Below are 20,894 nucleotides of genomic sequence, written 5' to 3' on the forward strand. Positions count from 1 at the left end.
AATAACAACCTAAAAGATAATATTTGGATGCTTTCATTGTAAAGAAATGTTAAATACTTAGAAGGATAAAGTCGTTTATCCCAGTTGGCTATAACAATGTAGACATGTAACACCAAAAATATCCACAATGTTTATGTCTGTTGAAAAAGATTTTTTAATTAAAAAAAAAAAAAAGTATCTCCTCAAATGCAAACTCAGGAAGCATGGAGTCTTGGCCAAGTTGTCAGTAAGTCCCCTCGGTGGCAGTGGTGGAGGAAAAGGCTGCCTCAACTGTGCGGCTGAGGTCTGGCCTGGGAGTGGCTGGTTGAAGGGCACGTTTTTCACTGGGCGCCAGGGGAAGACAGGGACTGCGGCATGCGTCTCCCTGACTGCTGTTTTTCTGCGAGCAAAGTGTCCACATGTTGTGTTAGCAAGTTTGCTGGTCAAGGGGAATCTAGAACTAAGCGCCCATCCGTGTGTGTGTGTGTGTGTGTGATTGCAGTTTTTAACCTTGCTTACCAACCTCTAGCCCGGGGTGCTTGACCGACAGTAAACTCCTAATTTGCAAGCGTCCATCAGCTTTATTAACCTGGATACCGCACAGACTGCTTTTGTGTCTGACTGGAGGTTGGGTTTCTGCCAGCAAACGTGTACGTCATATCTCCCCTGCCATTCCCGGGAATCAGCTTTTCCTGATGCATCCTCACCTCTTTTCCTAAAACATTTCAACCAGCCGTGCCTCAGCCCCAAGGCAAGAGTATAAAATAGAAAAGGCAAGGAGAAAAAATGCTGGCGTGAATTCAGCCACAATTTGCATGACCAGTTAAAATTTTTTCAGCATCTGCAAATTTCTCAAAACCTTTGCAACACAATGTTTATGTACAAAAAGACTGGTCATAGAAAGGCCACTTGATCTTTCTCAAAGGTTTCTTAAAGAACTAGATTTAAAAGTCAGTCAAGGTTTAAGGCAACTTCCTTCTCTTTGAAGTACACTGCCAGGGTAGTTGCAGTGCCCCAATTTGTATTTTATCTGAGGTTGCCTGGTGAGGCTGAGCTACCTGCCCGCTCTGCTCTCTCTGGAGTGGTCATGCCCACTGAGACTTCCGCTCAGCCTCCAGATCAAAGCGGGAAGGAATGACTTACTGCAGGCCCCTGGTGGTGGGGGCAGTGGGGTCAGGGCGCAGCTCGGTGCTGTAAATTGTGTCCCAGCACAGCTGAGTGTCATGGATAGTTAGCTTCTCCATGCGCTCTGCGGCAACTTTCATCGAGTGCGTAAGCAGCATCTTATGAGTCCTAAGGTTTCTCTCCTGAAAAAAAAGAGGTTTAGGTTTTTTTTTTTTTTTTAAATATATGTGTATTTAATCGAACAGCTGGACTCAGAACCCTAGCCAAGAAAAGAGGACAGAGCAAGTCAATCAACCACCTCAGCTATATGTTGGCAGCGAAATACTGGGCAAATGAAGACTCTATGATGGACTGTGTCAATCAGTGGACGACCTCATCGAGTGAAACTAGCAGCGATTCATAACTGGAGAACTATTAAAACCATTAAAACCATTTGAGCAAGGATCTCAGAGCATGCCCCACATCCGGGACTTGGGGTGGGTGGGAAACTGGGTGGGGCTTCTCCGTCAATATCCCCTTTTACCTCAGATACATGATGGAAACAATATGGACATAATACTATTACCCACTTCCCTATACCCCCTGAACCTTTTTTTTTTCTGTAATTAACTATGTAAAGATTGTCAACAAAAATACAATAAAAAAAGAATTAAAAAAAATATTTATGTATTTAGTTTGCTAGTTAGTTAGTTAAGATTTTTATTTGAAAGGCAGAGTTAAAGAGAGAAGGAAAGAGAGATCTTCCATCTGCTGGTTCATAGTACCCAGTGGCCACAACAACCAGAACTGGGCTAATCCTAAGGCAGGAGCTTCTGGGTGTCCCTTGTGGGTGCAGGGACCCAAGGCTTTGGGCCATCCTCCATTGACTTCCTGGCCCATAAGCAGGGAGCCGGGTCAGAAGTGAAGCAGCCAGGAATAGAACCAGCACCCGTGTGGGGGCTGGAGGTGGTAGCTTAGCTTACTGTGGCATGGCACAAGCCCTGAGAGATTTAATTTTTGGATCGTTCCCTAATTTTGCTAGACTCAGTTGCATAACTAGCCTTACTATAATGATAAATTTTCAGTAAATGTGTTGTCAGGGGGTAGTTAGGGAAAAATAAGAACAATTCAAAATAATGAAATCAATCTGATCTAATGAGGGTCGGTTAAGGGTGGCATCAGCTGTCTGTCGTCCAGCTGATAAAAATCAGCTTCAGCTAGGCGTCCTTGAGGTCTGATTACAGAAGAAAGGCTAGTCCACGCACACAACTAAAATTGATTTAAGAAACCAAGCCAGGGCCTTCCCGACCTTTAGGAAGCCGACCGGCAGGGGGAAATGTTTTCCTCCCTAGTTCTCCCAAGCCATGGCACTGCCGCCCCGCAGATTCCTTCCCTGGTTTTGCTGTTTTGCCTGCGTGTGCTTTCCAATCAGTTCTGATTCTGAGCCTCCTAGAGGAGCGCCGTGGGTCGCCGCCAACGCTGCGTCGGAGTCTGTGGTTGAGCCCTGGTCCTTGCTGCAGCCCATGGATGGGGGAGAGCACTCTGGCCTCCTTCCGCCTCTCTTCAGAGTGCTGTCTGTCGGGCGAGGGGCGGCCCCCAGGCTGCAGCCGGACTCGAGTGCGTTGCACTACATGAAGAAGCTCTACAAGGCATATGCTACCAAGGAGGGTATTCCTAAAGCCAACAGAAGACACCTCTACAACACAGTTCGGCTTTTCACCCCCTGGGTCCTGCAGAAGGCTCCTGAACACCAAGTGACAGGTGTGTAAGCGGCTTGGGGGCGGGGGTCAGCGGGTACAGGAGCATGTTACAAGTTTCTGCAGTTTGGCAACGGAAAGGAGTTGGGCCCTGCTTCTTGAATTGCCTTTCACTTTGAAGGAGAGTCAGAATCCAAGCAAGCCAGGCACTTGGCCTTCCATTTGTTCATAATGCTCTCCTTCATTGTCAGGATGGGTTAACGTGGTAGAGTTTTGCAGCAAGAACAGACTTTGCTGACTTGAAAGGAGACAAGTACTGGCAGGGAAGGTTGCCATCATTTTCTGTTCCGCCGAGCTGCTGACTCACAAGTTTGTGTGCCCACCTGTTGGTGTGCATCAAACAGGGTGTGTGCTCCGTGTTGGCCCCATGAGAAGACAGAGCTGGTCAGCTAGCTGAAGGCGCTGCTGCAAGGGAAGAGGAGCAGCGCTCCGGGGTTGGGGCTCTGGCGGCTGCTGAACCAGCTTCCCTCATACTCTCCTCCGCAGTAGTTTCAGGTCCTCTGGTTTCCATCCTGAGTATTCTAATTTGCACAGCTGAAATTTCAGTAGACTTCATTCAGTTGCGCCGAAGGCATCTTTTGAAAAAGACTGCTGGGGTTCCTCTGGTTTTTTTCCCTCTAGAGGCTCTCCAAGGAGGGGGGAAGAAACTTTGCAGATTAGTTTCCTCTGTGTTTGGAGCAAATTGTTCAGACTGAAATCTCAGGATATGATGATTCCCTGTTAATGTCAGTTCAGCACCAAAGCTGCTCTGAGTTGCTGGAAATAAACTGTCGGGATGCGGTTGCTGGGCTTTAGTGGTGGTACCAGTGGGCTCTCCCCACGTTTTTCTTATTAACCCTCCCCACCATGTTTTTGAGACCAGAGGGAGTAGGGTAGAGGAGGGACAGAGCATAGTTCGAATTAGCAGGGATCTTTAGAAAGGTTGTAGAAAATGTGCTCAAAACTACACGGATTTCCATTCTCCTTGCCCCAAACTCAGCCGTTCTTTATGCCCATCCTCCCCTCCACTCCCCAGCTTCCGGAAGCAGCCTGCCACCAGCTCCTTGCCGCCCATGTGCTCGGAGGGCCACTCAGGCGCTCCCTGTGTTTCTCTCCTCAGGGCTGCCTCAGTGGACTGTCTCAGTGGATGTGCTGTTCAACCTGGATCGTGTGACTGCTGTGGAACTCCCGGTCAAGTCTGTCTTGTTGTACACGCTCACCAGCTTGGTCTCGGTCTCCAGCACAATCAGATGCACGTGCAGCCTGCTGGTCAGGGAGCCAAGGCCTTCCGGCAAGACTCTCCACCCACTTACCTTGAACTCACAGTTTGAATTTCGGAAGAAATACAAATGGGCTGAAATTGATGTGACTCCCCTGCTTCAACCTCTGATGGCCTCCAGTGAGAGACATGTCCACCTGTCTGGCAACTGCACCTGCGTGGCAGCCCAGCAGCAGCACCCTGCTGCGCGCAACGGTCCGCTGAACATGACTGTGCTGGCGTCCCCGTCACTGCTCTTATATTTGAATGACACAAGTGCACAGGCCCATCACCCGTGGTATTCCCTCCCCTACAAAAGCAAGCCTTCGCAGGGTCTCCACCAGCAAGGCATGCCCGCACGCCTGACAGGAGGGCGGGCTGCCAGGGTGGGCCGGTCCCTGCGGCAGCCGACAGGCCCTCGATTGAAGCAGCCCCCTGCTCCAGCTTCCCTGAATCTGAGTGAATACCTCAAACAGTTTGTTTTTCCCCAGAACGAGTGTGAGCTCCATGACTTTCGACTGAGTTTTAGTCAGCTGAAGTGGCACAACTGGATTGTGGCTCCACACAGGTACAACCCTCGTTACTGCAAAGGGGACTGCCCCCGGGCCGTCGGGCATCGCTACGGCTCCCCGGTCCACACAATGGTGCAGAACATCATCTATGAGAAGCTAGACTCCTCGGTGCCAAGACCGTCATGCGTCCCCGCCAAATACAGCCCCCTGAGCGTCCTGACCATCGAGCCCGACAGCTCGATTGCCTACAAAGAGTATGAAGACATGATAGCGACCAAGTGCACCTGTCGCTAGGCGTGTCCTCCACACGCAGCCAGCCAGCCAGCCAGCCTGCCAGCCTGTTGAATGATGTGCTCTGGGCCTGTCCATACCTCTTGGGGAAAACTCCCTGTGTCAGATCCCTCAACCTGTGTGTCGCATAAGGCGGAGCCCACACAGGGCAGGCCTGCCCTGGCACTGGTCAGTGCTAAGGGTGTCCGTAGTTGGTGCTGGTGACCCTTTCCAGACGTGAGTGAATTGTAACTGTTCTGTGGAGGTTTGATCCCCTCCCCCCACATTCACACCCCTCGAGAGTATTTTTGTTGTTTTCTTTCCATAGAAATCTGAATTTTGATGAGAAAAAAAAAGCTTACAGAAATCTTGGATGGAACAGCAGCTCTAATTAGCCCTGAGCACAGGAGTCCTATTTAGTGGGAAAATAAATTCCTTTGAATGGCACTACTTTGGTGTTTTATGTATGTGTGTCTTACTGAAGATGGCTCTTACGTGATGATTCAGGAGAGGCGCTCAAGCTAGCCTTAGCTGAATCTTTGGTCTTGTTTGTTTTTTCTTGCCAGAATACAAGGCAGGCTAGCTTTTCTACCGCATCCTGATAATGTGAGACTTGCCAGGGCTAGAACACATAGCGTGTCTGCTTCCATTGTCTGAGTGTGCTTGGCACACAGTACACGACTCGACTCATTAACCACCTTGCACAAATCAACCCACCCATAGAAAATAGCATTTATCCCACTCATTTGAAAGAAACTGTTCTGCAAATTGTTGAGAGAAAAGCTGAGTTTAAAACTTAGTAAAACGTGTTGTCTCCATCTGTTTGAAACCTCTAACTTGAAAGAATTTTGGAATTTTGGTGGCTAATCTGCACAAGTTGCCTTCCAGGTGGGCTTGCGCTCATTGTTGCCACACTGAGCTGGCAGTGCCGGGTGGTACTCCTGGAAGCCTTCAGGAGACTGATAGAGAAGCTGTTCATGGTTGTCAAGGATCTGTTGGGACAAAGTAAATGTGTGCTTGCATTCACATGAATGTTTGGGAAGCGTCTTGGTGTGAGTTATAATGTATATCCTACCTTCAGGGAGATCTGGAGCAGAGTTAGGCCTGGCAGTGGCTCTGGTTTGGTTTCTGGAATGCTCATCTGCAGCCCAAAAGTAACCTCTAAATACCATGAATAATTGCTGTTTCATATAAATTATCTTTTTTTGATGGTAGCTTTTAGCTTTATTAGATATAACCAACATTACCCCGGCCTATTTAGACTGTACAGTTCAGCAGCTTGTAATACAGTTACAAGCAGAACGCCACTATCACCTTGAATTTTGGAATGTTGATGTCATCTGAAAAGGAAAGCCTTTAGCTGTGTGCCTCCCCATATACACCCTGTCCTGGCCCACCCCAGGCTCTGTGCAATCACTAAGCTGGCTAGATCTCCTTACTGTGGACTTTGGTTTGAATGAGATCATGTAGTTTTGTGGCCTCCCGGTCTGGCTTGCAGGTAGCATATTCTCCAGGTTCTTCCACACAGTAGCATATATCAAATTTGATGTTCCTTTGTAGGGCTGGACCAAGTGTTACCGTCTGCTGTTGGAAACTCTGACTGGTGCAAGAATCTGAACAAGTTTGTGTGTTTTTTCTTGTGTGTCTGTTGGGACTAGAATTGCTGAGTCATATGAGAGTTACCTTGAGGATCAGAGCTGCCATGCTATTTTCCCAGGTACTTGCACTGTTGTAAATCCCCTCCAATGGTGAATAAGGGTTCTGATTTGCTTAAGATTTATTTATTTGAAAGGCAAAACTCAGGTTTGCCAATTGCTTGTTCACTTCCCATATGGACACAACTGCCAAAGCTGAGCTAATCCACAGTCTCCCATGTGAACGTAGGCCAACTTCTGCTGCTTTCCCAGGCCCTAAGCAGGGAGCTAGATTGGGGTGAAGCAGTCAGAATTTGAACTGGTACTCATATGGATACTGGTGCCTGTTCAGGGCGGAGGAACAGCATGATTACTTTCAATGAGTTTGTCAGCCATTTGTATCTGTGGAGAGGTGGATTGATTTCAAAGGCAGAATGCCAGAGACCTAGGGAGAAGGGAGGAGAAAGGTTTCTAATGCAGAGGTTTACTGCCTAAATGCCAGCATTAACTAGGGCTGCACGAGGTCAATGCCATAAGGCAGGAACTCCATCTGAGGTCAGGGACAGAATGCCTGGAGCCACCCTCTGCCTTGCCAGGCACACTAGCCGGGCACTGGATTGCAAGGGGAGGCTGAGGCACTAGTCAACACTCGGGTTTAGATTGCGGGAGCGCTCAGTCACCCACTTGACCTGCCACGCCACAACGCCTACTCTAGCCACTTGTGTTTGGGGAATACTTAGACTCCAATAACTTACTCAAAATAGTTGCCATATTTTTGAGAAAGTTGGTAGAGGCATAACTCTTGCAAATTAGATTGAGAGTCTAAGGCTAGGAGATAACTGATACTTGGTTTTTGTTTTTTTTTTTTAAGATTTATTGATTTCTATTGCAAAGCCAGATAAACAGAGAGGAGGAGAGACAGTGAGGAAGATCTTCCATCCCGATGGTTCACTCCCCAAGTGATCACTGGTGCTGCGCTGATCCGAAGCCAGGAGCAGGAACCTCCTCCAGGTCTCCCATGCAGGTGCACGGTCCCAAGGCCTTGGGCCATCCTTGACTGCTTTCCCAGGCCACAAGCAGGGAGCTGGATGGGAAGCAGAGCTGCCAGGATTATAACAGGCATCCATATAGGATCCTGGCGTGTTCAAGGCGAGGACTTTAGCCACTAGGCCACCGTGCCGGGCCCAATGACTGATACTTCAAAGAATTTTTGTCACCTGTCAGATTTTTAAAGAGTTACTTATTTTCATTTGAAAGGTAGATTTACAGAGAGAAGGAGGAACACAGATCTTCCATCACTGGTTCACTCTGTAATTTTCCACAAAAGCTGCAATTGACTGAATCCAAACTAGGAGCTTCTTCCAGGCCTCTCATGCAGGTGCAGGGTCCCAAGGCTTTGGGTCATCCTCCACTGCTTTCGTAGGCCACAAGAAGGGAGCTGGATGGGAGGTGAAGCAGCTGGGACACAGGCTGACACCCACATGGGATGCGGGTGCTTGGAGGTAGAGGATTCACCTGTTGAGCCCATCGCACTGGCCCCTGTCATTTTTTAAAGATTTATTGGGGCTGGCACAGTAGCATATTGGGCTAATCTTCTGCTTGTAAGCACCAACACCTCATATGGTTGCCAGTTCCAGTTCTGACTGCTCTACTTCTGATTAGTTCCCTACTAATGACCTGGGAAAACAACAGAGTATGGCCCAAGTCCTTGGTCCCCTGAAGCCACATGAGATGCTGGGGAGAAGTCTTGGATTCCATCTTTGGGTCAAGTTCAGCTCAGCTCTGGCCATTTTAGGGTGTGAGAGGATGGAAGACCTCTGTTTCTCCTCTCTCTGTAAAACCCTGTGTTTTAAATAAATATTGTCTTAAGATTGACTTATCTTCTTTGAAAGAGATAAGAGGTCTTTTTTCTGTTGGTTCACTCCCCAGAGGGCTGCAGTGACTGGAGCCAGCTTGATCAGAGCCAAGAGCTGAGAGCTTCTTTCAGGTCTCCCACTTGGGTTCAGGTGCCCAAGGTTTTGGGCCATCCTCTTCTGCTTTCCCAGGTCATTCACTGGGAGCTGGATTGAAAGTGGAGCAGCCAGAACTCAAACAGTGCCCATGTGGGATGTCAATGCTACAGGTGGAGGATTAGCCCACTGTTCTGCCACACCAGCCCCATCTTGTGTCATTCTTAAGGTTAAAAGCCACCTGGAATTGTAAACGCACAGTTCTTGGTGCTGATGCACAGTTGAACTTATGTGATGGCTTACAAACAGATGTCATCAAACCTATATTGATAGAAGGGAATCTTAGTTACTGAACATTATACATGGATTTACACACAGAAGTAATGTGTCTGAAGTCTTCAAAAGTCAATGGAAGAGCCCAGTGTAGTAACCTAGTGGCTAAAGTCCTCGCCTTGAGTGCGCCCAGATCCCATATGGGTGCCGGTTCTAATCCCGGCAGCTCTACTTCCCATCCAGCTTCCTGCTTGTGGCTGGGGAAAGCAGTCGAGGTTGGCCCAAAGCTTTTGGGCCACGCTACCAGGCCGGTGGTTGGTGGTTATTACAGGTGAGTTCTCAGCTGTGCTCCCTGGCATGGTGTTCTGATGTGCTGCTCTGAGAAGCAGGCTTGGCATTCTAGATCCCAGAGGGTGTGACTGTTTAAGGGCTGACCTATCCGCTAAGCTTCACTGGACAGATGGTTTTCCACACTCCAGAGGGGACTCGCCCGTCCCGCAGCTCCCTCTCCAGAGGAAACCTATTGTCCTTGAGTTCTTCTTACAAAAGCTGTCACTTCAGAAAATAGATGAGAAAGGACAGCAGTGATTGAAATCTGGAAACTCAAGGCCGAGGCCGCATCTGCCTTAAATGGGCGCATTCAGCTTTGGTATTTAGAGCAGATGAGATAGCGGGCAGCTCACCTCACCTCGCGAGGAACAATGAGGTAAGTCAGGAGCTGCTTTTCCTTCAGCTCCCAATTTCCTGCTCTTTTATCGGTTTAAATCAGCTCCTGTGTTACCTTGAATACCTCATGCTAGACCTGCGGGTTTCAAGAGCCGCGGCAGGCAGGCGCTTGGTTTCAGGCTCTGTGTAGACTGGGGGCAAATGAAGCTGCTCTTTCATGGGGTGAAGAAGAATATTCAAGGGCCCACAAAGAAAGGGACAAGTATACAAAACCTTAGCTGGCCAATTTGCCTTTTTTTTTTCTTTTTTTTTTTTTTTTAAGATTTATTTATTTTCTGGGCTTGGTGTGATAGCCTAATGGCTAAAGTCCTCACCTTGCATGCCCTGGGATCCCATATGGGCGCCGGTTATAATCCTGGCAGCTCTACTTCCCATCCAGCTCCCTGCTTGTGGCCTGGGAAAGCAGTTGAGGACGGCCTAAAGCTTTGGAAACCTGCACCGGTGTGGAAGACCAGAAAGAGGCTCCTGGCCATTGCAATTGCTTGGGGAATGAATCAACAGACGGAAGATCTTCCGCTCTGTCTCTCCTCCTCTCTGTATATCTGACTGTCCAATAAAAATAAATCTGAAAGAAAGATTATGTAAATTTGCCCTTCCGATGAAAAATAAAGAAGAAACAGATCTTCATCTGCTGGTCCATTACCCAAGTGGCCACAATGGCCGGAGCTGAGCCAATCTGAAGCCAGGAGCCTCTTCCAGGTCTCCCACATGGGTGCAGGGTCTCAAGGTTTCGGGTCATCCTCTACTGCTTTCCCGGGCCACAAGCAGGGAGCTGGATGGGAAGTGGAGCTGCCGGGATTAGAACCAGCGCCCATATGGGATCCCGGCACGTTCAAGGCGAGGACTTTAATGAGCTGGTAGTCTTATAGGATCCTGGCGCATGCAAGGTGAGGACTTTAGCCATTAGGGCCTGCCAACTTGCATTTTCAACCTAGTGGAAGCTGTGACTTAAAAACTGATAAAAGGGCCTAGCCCAGTAGCCTAGCAGCTGAAGTTCTTGCTTTGCATCTGCCGGGATTCCATATGGGTGCCGATTTTAGTCCCGGAAGCCCCACTTCCCGTCCAGCTCCCTGCTTGTGGCCTGGAAAAGCAGTCGAGGATGGCCCAAAGCTTTGGGACCCTGTGCCTATATGGGAGACCCAGAAGAGGCTTCTGGCTCCTAGCTTCGGATCAGTGCAGCTCTGGCCATTGTGACTGCTTGGGGAGTGAATCATCGGACGGAAGATCTTCCTCTCTGTCTCTCCTCCTCTCTGTATCTACCTTTGCAATAAAAATAAAATAAATCTAAAGACAAAAAAATGAAAATGAAGTGAACCTGAAATGTTCAAAGTTTTCTTTATGAGATACCAGTCCCCAAAATATTTCTCTTAGATCTATAGGTTGACCAAAAAGAATGGATTAAAATAGTTTACTGCTTCAGGCATCAACTGTTCCCTAAACAGAAGGGAAAAAGAGCTGCAGGATCGGGATGCACGTGCCGTCGGTCTCTTGGCAGATCATGAGCTCAGCAGTCAATCTCTCTGGCCCACACTAGTCCCTCATCCCCCCCATCCACATGGGTTGCATTCCCAAGACCCCTGGTGGGAGCCTGGCTCTTTGGCTCACACTGCAGCTAAGTACACACTGTTTCTTCGTTTACAAATGCCTAGGATAAAGTTATATGTGAGATACGAGATGAACAGAAATAGAAAAATAGAGCTATTATAACAAGTTGTAGTGAAAGTTAAACAAACATGGCGTTTCTATCGGAAAATATCTTGGCCTCCCGACTCCATTAGGAGATGGACTGTAGGGAGTGTTTCTGCTTGTGTTGGAGTCACCATCAGGGTACTTGGTAATGGCCCTGAAGAGTAAGAGTAACACCATAGGGAATTAGGGACCACCCAGTACTGTGGGTGAAAAGGTACAAGCTTTATAAGAGATCGGAAGTTGAGCCTGCTAAAATCTATGTGAGAACCGAACATCTTCCACCTGTGAAACCTCAGTCACTTTTGGAAATGGCAAATAAAGCCAGGTCCCGTTTAGTATCTGTTTAAAAATGGGATTATATAGGTATGCGGGTGGAGTATTTGTTTACCCTTTCTTAGTTTGGAATGCAATTTGTATCAGGGCACTGAGTGGTTAGCATGTGGATAAGGGAGAACTGTACCTGTGTGCATCTTACTATCTGAAAACAGGTGGTTTGTGAGCAATCTTCAGTTGTTCACAGACTTGGCCTTGGTGCTGGCGTCTTTCTGGGCTGCAATGCTCCAAGAAAGTGTTAGAAGTTCACAGCCTGTGCTTGCTTGTGATTTGTGTCTTCTCAGAAATAGTTAGCTCATTGAATAAATATTTAACACTATGAGCCAGGTACTGTTTGGCTGAGAACAGAGTTTGCTGTTCTCAGAACAAGAAAAGTCCATCACAGAGCAGAAATGGACATATTTCATTGGTCACCCTAAGTTCCACCAGAGAGTTTGGCCCTGGAAAATGTTCTGTGGAGCAGATGGTTGCAATGTGCTACTACATGTGCAGGCTGAATACTGACATCTTTTACAGCAGAATTTTTTGAAAGATTTATTTTTATTGGGAAGGCAGATCTGCAGAAAAAAGGAGATACAGAGAGAAAGATCTTCGATCCACTGTCCCTATTCCGAAAGCTTTGGGCTATCCTCTGCTGCTTTCCCAGGCCACAAGCAAGCAATTGGAAGGAAAATGGAGCATCCGGGACTTGAACCATTGCCCATATGGAATCCCAGCTCATGCAAGGCAAGTATTTAGCAACTGAGCCATCGTGCCAGACCCAGAAGAGTTTTGTTTTTTTAAGATTTTAAAAAAAGATTTATTTTACAGAGAGGAGGAGAGACAGGAAGATCTTCAGTCTGTTGATTCACTCCCTAAGTGGTCGCAGCAACCAGAGCTGCACCAATCTGAAGCAGGAGCAAGGAGCTTCTTCCGGGTCTCCTATGCAAGTGTAGGGCCCCAGACTTTGGGCCGTCCTCTACTGCTTTTCCTACTGCTGCCGGAATGCAAACTGGCACCCGTATAGGATTCTGGCACCAGTGCAGTAACCTAGTGGCTGAAGTACTCACCTTGCAAGGGCCAAGATCCCATATGGGTGCCAGTTTGTGTACCGGCTGCTCCACTTCTCATCCAGCTCCCTGCCTGTGGCCTGGGAAAGCAGTCGAGGACAGCCCAAGGCCTTGGGACTCTGCATTCTCATGGGAGACCCAGGAGAAGCTCCCGGCTTCAGATTGGCCCCACTCCAGCTGTTGAGGTCACTTGGGGAGTGAACCAGTGGACTGAAGATCTTTGTCTCTCCTCTCTGTGAATCTGCCTCTCCAATAAAATATTCTTAAAAAAAATTGACTTGAAATTCTTACAGAGAGGTCATCCGTCTACTAATTCATTCCCTCCGTGGCCAAAGCAGCCAGGCTAAAGACAGAAACTCCATGCAGGTCTCCACAAGGAGACTGGGGCCTGCTCTCTGGGCCATCCTCTGCTGCCTGGGTGCTGTCTGGGAAGCTGGATCAGAAGCAGAGCAGCTGGGAATACAACTGGCCATCTGACCATCCCTGATGGAATAAAATCTCTGACTTTTAAACCTAGTTGTGCCCAGGGGAGGTAGACCAATAGCGTTTTACATCCCTCAAGGGCCATTACTCAATGGTTGAATCGTTTTTCACTTTTACAGCTGTGTGTCATGTGGTCTTATAGTTGATAATGGTGGCCAACATGGTCGATGCAGTAGTTGGGGCTTATGTTACGGCATCTGAGACAGATGATAACAGAGCAAGCCAACAGCCTTCTATGGGAGCAGACCTGTGTCCTAGGAACAAAGAGCTGGATGTGTCTGACACATGGGAAGGGAGGGATGGCTGGAATGGGAATGCGGTGGAAGGAGTAGTCGTTGCAGACGCAAGGAAACAAAACCTTATTGCCCTCTGCCAGATCAGCGGGCAGTCACTGAGAATGTTTAATCAAAGTCTTGCTAAGAGTGGATTTTGTTGTTTTATTATTCTTTATAGAGGCAAGATTCCTGTCTGCTGATTCACACTCAAATACCTGTAACAGCCGCGAGTCCCAGGGCAGAAACTGAGAGCTCCATCCGGGTGTCCAGATTGATGGGAGGAACCCAGTTGTTAGAGCCATCATTGCTACTCCTGAGGGCCTGCTTCGTCTGCCAGACGGAGTCGGGAGCCAGAGCTGGGAGCTAACCCTCAGTCTCCAGTGGGAGTTGCAGGCACTCAGCCTACATTTCAGCTGCTAGTCCAGATGTCCATCCGAGTTGAAACTTATTTTTTAGGAAGATTTTTCTTGGGGCCAACACTGTGGTGCAGTAGGTTAGGCCACCATCTATTGTGCCAGCATCACAAAGGAGTACCAATTTGAGTCCCATCTGCTCCACTTTCATCCATGTCCCTGCTAACGTGCCTAAGGGAAGCAGGGACAGATGACTCAAGCTCTCGGGCCCCTTCAACACACATTAGAGAAACCTGGAGGAAACGCCTGGCTTCAGCCCGGCCTAGCCCCAGTCAGGGCAGCCATTTAGGGAGTGACCTGCTAAGGAAGATCTTTGTTTCTCTCTCTCTCTCTCTCTCTCTCTCTCTCTCTCTCTCTCTCTCTCTCTCTGTAAGTCTACCTTTCCAATAGATCAGGTGTGTGTGTGTTTTTAAATCCTTCTCAGTTGCGTATGTAGTAGTGTTAGCACAGCATATTCTGAAGCAGGAAGACTTGGGAGGGGCTGTTTTCCTGGCTCAGCCGAGGGTGGTGCTGGTTTGGGATATAGTGGTACAGAGGAGTCCCCGCAGGTAAGAACAGTTTAAAATTTTTTCCTAATTTCTAATTTTAAAAAGATTTTTTTTTTTTAGCTTTTATTTTTCATGGTACAGTTCCATAGACTCAGGGGTTTCCCCTGCCACCATTTTCCCCTATACTGCAATTTCTGTGGCTTTCCCACTGGTCATTTGGCCTATCTCTCTGAGCTTGTTGAGTAGCATCCAGCAAAAGAAGAAATGCAAGATCTTCCGTCAGGATGAGCTGCTTGCATTTCCCCAACTGCATGTGTGCGTCGGAGGAGGGCCTTTCTGCTCTGTGGAGTTTTCTCATATCTGTTCAAGTCCGGCGTTGTGTCGTCTGGAGTTGGTTGTTTCGCTCCAGCCTTTCCCTTGCATGTCAGAGGCTCCCACAGAAAGTCTTGTACTGTCCTTTTGTAAGCACGAGGTCCCACGAAGCTGTTAGAAACTCAGTGGGATGTGTTCCCTAGCATACCCTTCGCTTTGGAGCACCTCTCGGCTTCCTTTGCTTTCTCCACAAAAGAATGATCTAGTCTTCTGTTGGGAAGAGAGAGGGGTGAAGATACAGACTTGGCTGCTAGTGGGTTTAGGGCCCAATAAAGCAGGGGGCTTTGAGTAGATCACTCATCATGTATACTTGCCCTGAATGACTCCCCCTGTCCCACTGCCCCCACGTCTCCCCTCTCCCCCCGCCCCGCCCCGCCTCCGCTGGGATTGGAGTGCTCAGAAACCCTGGCCCAGGACCAGCCCCCAGGCTCTGCTGGTTGGGAAGGGACTGATTCCTAGGCTGCCCTGCAGGAGGTACATCCTGGGGGTACAATGGCCACCTGCAGCTGCAGCAGGCACCCCCACCCCATGGCATCTTCACCCATTGCAGCTGGTCTGTTACTAACAGCTCCGTCCCCAGCAGGTCTGGGCTGCGTTTTTCCCTTGCTCTGCATTCTCAGACGGTCTCTAGTTGTAAAACGTGGTCCACATTTCACTGCCCTCCTCCCCGCCCTGGTTGTTGTCCCGTGGATGTCTCTGCTGCTCATTTGTGCTCCTGTTGGTGAGAGAGACCAAAGAGAACTGCATGTGCTCAGTCCTGTGGGTCCGTAGGGATCAGGTACCACACCACGTCCTTGCTCAAACCGCTGCGTAGAAATGGTGGGTGAGGAAGGTTCACAGGAAGTTGTAATCCCTTGTACCCTTCATCTGCTGAGCTTCCTTAACTCTGGCCATTTCCTCCCCAGCTAGTCTTTAGGGTAAGGAAAGCAGAGGGCATCTCTAAGGTGAGTACCTGGATTCCGTATTTCACCTTAAAAGGGACCTCATTAAGAGCTGACACTTGGCCCAACTGTCAAGGTAGCCATGTCCCACATCAGAGGACCTAGATTGGGTAGCCAGTTGCAGCTCCTAACTTGAGCTTCCCGCCATTGCAGGCCCTGGAAAACAACAGCAGTGGCTCAGGTCACTGGCTACCTGTCAGCCTCATGGGAGAACTCTGGGCTTTGGCCTGGCCTGGTGCCACCCTGGCCATGGTGGGCATCTGGGGAATGAATCAGCAGATGTCTCTGCCTGCCTCTCCTGCTCTCTCTGTCCTCCTCCCTCCTCAACTAAATAAAATTTTAGTAGAGAAAAAAGTGCCTCATCAGGTATTATTACCTAGCAGGACCAAAATACTTGACAATAATAATCTGAAGTTGTCTAAATGTAGGAAATCTGAGTCTGCCTGTACCTTTAATGAAGGGACAGTGTTCACAATCTACTAGAGTCAAAAGGAGATGTTAACATGCCCAGCTTTCATTGCATCATCATCCTGGAGAAATTGTGCAGTGAACTTTGCAAGCCATTGCACGAGTGCAGGAGAAAGTGACCAACGTCACAAGTTTCCATTGTGACCATGCCCTTGACCATGGGCAGCTTGTGAAATATTTGCAAAGGGCTGTATCGGGGCCATGGGAGATGAAGGGCTCTTTGTTGATGCCCTGGGTTGAGCATTTCATGGGTCTGAAGGACCCATGTCACCAGTTCATTCTCCAGTAAAACCAGCTGTGAAAGGAGTACAGAGTATTCCAACAGAGCAGCACTTGCCACGGTCATACTAGAGACAGTGAGAGCTAAACAGAGAAGAGGCAGCCCAGCCCGCAGGAACAGTAAAATAGTTAAAAGCACAAGTTCTGGAAGCATGTGGCTATGACTCCAAGCAGATGAGCCAAGCTCTCAGGAGTCCCGGGCCCGGCACTGCAGAACGGACAACACCACCTGCAGTCGTGGCAGAAGGGGCTGAGATCCAGGGAGCTCAGCGGAGGAGCTTAGAGCAACGCTTCCCAGCTGGACCATCGGCAAGTGCCGCAGCTAACATCTGTGGTAACTCGGATGCTCAGCGTCCATCCAGGCCAAACACAGCAGCACCTGGCTGGGCAGATGCCTAAAGGCAGCAGTGCCATCCAGGGCTCCCCTGGGTGTAGGCACTAAGCTACTGGAGCCAGTAACCCTGTGTACCAGGCAGTCAGGACCTGGAGCCCAGTATCCGACCTGATCCTCAGATGTGGGATACATACATCTTTAAAAAAAAGATTTGTTTTTTCATTTTTATTGGAAAGTCAGATATATAGAGAGAAAGAGAGGAAGATCTTCCATCTGCTGATTCACTCCCCATGCAGCTGCAATGGCTGGAGCTGCACTGATCCGAAACCAGGAGCCTGGAGGCTCTTCTAGGTCTCCCATGCAGATGGTCCAAAGTGTTGGGCCATCATTAACTGCTTTCCCAGGTAACAAGCAGGGAGCTAGATGAGAAATGGGGCCAACAGGACACAAACTGGCGCCCATATGGGATCCTGGTGCATGCAAGACAAGGACTTTAGCCACTAGGCTACCATGCCGGGTCCATACATTTTTTTAGTTTATTTTTTATTTGGAAGGCAGTTTTGTGGAGAGAGGTCTTCTCTCCACTGGTGTATTACCCAATTGGCCACAACAGCCACAGCAGAGCCAATCAGGAGCCAGGAGTTTCTTCTAGGTCTGCCATGTGGATGCAGGGGCTCAAGGACTTGAGCCATCTTGGCTACTCCAGGCACAATAGCAGGGAGCTGGATGGGAAGTGCAGCAGGTAGGACTCGAACCACCACCCATTATGGAGACATGGGCACTGCAGGTAGAAGCTTATGTTGCTATGCCACAGCACCAGCACCAGTATATATGCATCTTTTTTTTTTTAAAGATTTGTTCTTATTTTTATTGGAAAGTCAGATATACAGAGAGGAGGAGAGGCAGAAAGATCTTTCATCCACTGATTTCACTCCCCAAGTGGCCGCAATGGCCAGAGCTGAGCCAATCCAAAGCCAGGAGCCAGGACCCTCTTCCAGATCTCCCACATGGATGCAGGGTCCCAAGGCTTTGAGCCGTTCTCGACTGCTTTCCCAGACCACAAGCAGAGATCTGGATGGGAAGCAGGGCCGCAGGGAGACAAACTGGCGCCCACATGGGATCCCAGCCCAACATGAGGACTTTAACCACTAGGCTATCTGCACCAGGCTGCGGGATCTATGCATCTTAACCATGAAGGTCAGCCACTCGCCTCTAAACAGATTTTTAAATTTGAATAAAGTGAAAAGTCTCTAACATAATTATTTGTTAAGGTGATATTTTGATATATCTGAACCATTTGGACATATTCAATGTATATATATTTTAAATTTTTACCTGTTTAATTTTTAAAGATTTATTTATTTGAAAGAATTGTGCAAAGAGCAGGAGAAGTAGAAGGAGAAAGACATTCCGTCTGCTGGCTCACTCTCTAGGTGGCCACAGCAGCCACCTGACCTACGCCAGCAGCTTCACCGTGTCTCCCACGTGGTTGTGAGGGCCCAAGTACTCGGGCCATGTTCTACTGCCTTTCCAAGGCCATTAGCAGGGAGCTGAATTGCAAGTGGAATAGCCAGGACACAAATTGGCACCAATATGCTAGTGCTGCTTACGGTGGCTTAACCTACAATGCCACAACACCCACACCTCCATTCACTTTTGAAGTGGGGGCTGTTAGATCACTCAGAACTATGTTTGTGGCTCACATTGTGTTTCTGGTGGGTGGTGCAATATTTCCTTCATAGACTTTCATTCTGAACTCCTTGGGGGGGGGGGCCTGGCATCATGGCACAGTGGGCTAAGCTGCTGCTTACAACCCTAGCAACCCGAATCAGAGTGCCAGCTTGAGTCCCTGTTAGTCAGCTTCCAACACGTGGGAAGTTACTGTGTGAGTGCCCAAGTACTTAGGCCATTCATATGGAAATCCAGAATTGAGTTCTGGGCACTGGCTTCAGCCTGGCCCAGACTGGGGAGGGACCTGGAAGATGTGAGATCTCTGTCAGTGTTCTTTTCAGATCAGTAAATGTACCTTTAGTGTGCACCTGACTACCCCAAGGTCGAGCTTAGGGAGCTTCAGAGAAGTGCAGGTTGTGTACTTGGTGTTGAATCCACTTCCTTCCTGGCACGCTTCTGGGTACCAATCCCCAAGTGTGCTTCTTTTCTCTTACCCACCCACCTTATGCATGGCAAGTCACAGAGGATGGGTGACATGAAGTGCAGAGGTGACAACAGTTAAAACCTTGGGACAAGCCTGCCTGTGCTGGTGCTGCCCTTGGAGTCCACCCCTTAGGCCATGGTCTTATCTACCCCATCCAAGGCAAAGGAAGTGGTAGGACACAGCCAGAGACATGCCCAGCAACAGGCCGGGCCTAGCTGTTGTCCTTTCTTAACCTCCTGACTCAAAGCGGAGGACTACTGCATAAGCACACGTATGGTGTAAGGGTTTGGGATATGCCTCAACTTGACAGGCCTGTGCTTAGGTTTTCTTTTTTATTGGAAAGGCAGATATACAGAGAGGAGAGACAGAGAGGAAGATCTTCCGTCCGATGTTTCACTCCCCAAGCGACCGCAACGACTGGAGCTGAGCCAATCTGAAGCCAGGAGCCTCCTCCGGGTCTCCCACGCGGGTGCAGGGTCCCAAAGTCTTGGGCCGTCCTCGACTGCTTTCCCAGGCCACAGGCAGGGAGCTGGATGGGAAGCGGGGCAGCCGGGGTTAGAACTGGCACCCATATGGGATCCCAGTGCGTTCAAGACGAGGACCTTAACCACTACGCCATCGCGCCGGGCCCAGTGCTTAGGTTTTCACAGCATGATTTTAGTAGACCAAAATTGGCTAGCTGGTCACAGTATGCTGTATGCTTTGAAACAGACTATTTCTGTATTACTGCTAGAGTCTCCACTGCAAACAACTAGTAGACTTTAATTCACCGTTAAGGGTAATTGTTTTAAGTGTTGGGGGGTAGGGTGGGGAGTGCAGGTGCTGTGGCACAGCTAGTTAAACCAACACCCATGTCTCTGCCTCTCCTATTGGAGTGCCGACTGAAGTCTCAGAAGTTCCAGTTACTATGCAGTTTCCTGCTGATGTGCTTGGGAAAGCAGTAGCGGGTGGCCCTGCTGTGTGGGCCCCTGCCACCATGGGGGCAGCTCTGACAGAGTTCCAGAACCCTTCTCTCTGTCATTCTGCCTGCCAAATAAATCGCTTAGACAAAAAAAAAAAAAAAAAAAAAAAATTGATGATTACATTTTTGCCTTGTTTTTATGTATTTGAAAGGCAAAGAGATCGTCCATCCACTACCTCCCTCCCCAAATGCCGGTGACAGCTCAGGCTGGACCAAAGCCAGGAACCAGGAACTTGAGCTGCTGCACCCAAGGGGGGCTGCTGGGGGCTGCTTCACCTGCTCACCTGGGGGACCTCTCCTGCTCTGGTGTGATCTGCGCTTGATGTTCATTGTTTTTTCCAGGTGCTTTTTGGCCATTTGCATATCTTCCTGGGGAAAAATTCAGATTGCTGTTCAGAACCTTAGCCTATTTTTAAGAATTGGATGGTTTGTCTTTTTGATGTGGAACTGTAGCTAAGCTTATTAGGATAAATCAAACTCAGGAAAAGTACCCAGCACTTCCGGAAGACTGGGAGGGGTTGAAGCTTGACTTTATTTTTAATCCTTTTTAGGCATTTCCCGAGTTTTTGAAAAGAGCCCTTGTTCACAGAAAAGCTGTGACCCAGGTCCCCCTGCCATTCCTATTGAAGATTGTTAATCCAGTCCCAAGAACTTGTGGAGAGGATGTGGGAATGCAGGCTCAGGCGGGCCCTGCCGTGCCCTGCTGTGCCAGTGCCCCAGTGAGCCAGGCCATGTGTTCTGGAAGGAAGGGTGCAAAGAGATGCCTTTCTGTTAAAACGACCACAGGAGGAAGGGCAGAGGAGTTGCGCAGATCCGTAGGAAACGGCCAGTCTGGGCCCCTCCTGAGCTGCCTTCAGTGTCTCCAGGGGCAGAGGAAGGCTGGCCCGGAGTCTGCCCTGGGCACAGAGCCAGGCTCTTGGAGAATGTCTGATGCCAGGCTGGAGAGGGGTTGCTGGCAACAGCTTTCAGTGGAGGGATGGGAGCTGCTAAGCCCCACAGTGCTCCCAGACACAAGTCATCTGCCCTGGTCGGGGCCAGTTCACACACAGGTACATTGTAATGCCTTGCTACATTGTTCAAGGGCTGCTTGGTGCATGGCCTTGTCTGTGCCCCTCCTCCAGTCTCTCTCTCTCTCTCTCTCTCTCTCTCTCACACACACACACACACAGACAGGTGGCTGTGCTCATCACTGGCTCCTGGAGGTCAAGGCTCT

At 49.0% G+C, this 20,894-nt stretch overlaps 1 protein-coding gene across 1 annotated transcript; it reads left to right on the forward strand.

The window, feature by feature from the left end:
- The first annotated feature begins 1,807 nt into the window (after positions 1–1,807).
- Positions 1,808–4,887, forward strand: GDF9 (growth differentiation factor 9). The gene is made up of 2 exons (XM_058677304.1): positions 1,808–2,844; positions 3,940–4,887. Exons 1-2 carry the CDS (start codon positions 2,448–2,450, stop codon positions 4,881–4,883), a joined length of 1,341 nt encoding a protein of 446 aa, XP_058533287.1. The 5' UTR covers positions 1,808–2,447; the 3' UTR covers positions 4,884–4,887.
- Positions 4,888–20,894: the final 16,007 nt, after the last annotated feature.

The sequence above is a fragment of the Ochotona princeps genome, chromosome 19 (assembly GCF_030435755.1).
Source record: "Ochotona princeps isolate mOchPri1 chromosome 19, mOchPri1.hap1, whole genome shotgun sequence".
Taxonomy (NCBI): domain Eukaryota; kingdom Metazoa; phylum Chordata; class Mammalia; order Lagomorpha; family Ochotonidae; genus Ochotona; species Ochotona princeps.

What these genes read in the sequence shown, in the direction of transcription:
- GDF9 (XM_058677304.1), top strand. Translation starts at nt 2,448, where the DNA reads ATGGCACTGCCGCCCCGCAGATTCCTTCCCTGGTTTTGCTGTTTTGCC. An exon ending in TCCTGAACACCAAGTGACAG is followed by an intron (nt 2,845 to 3,939) that starts GTGTGTAAGCGG and finishes TTCTCTCCTCAG; the next exon opens with GGCTGCCTCAGTGGACTGTC.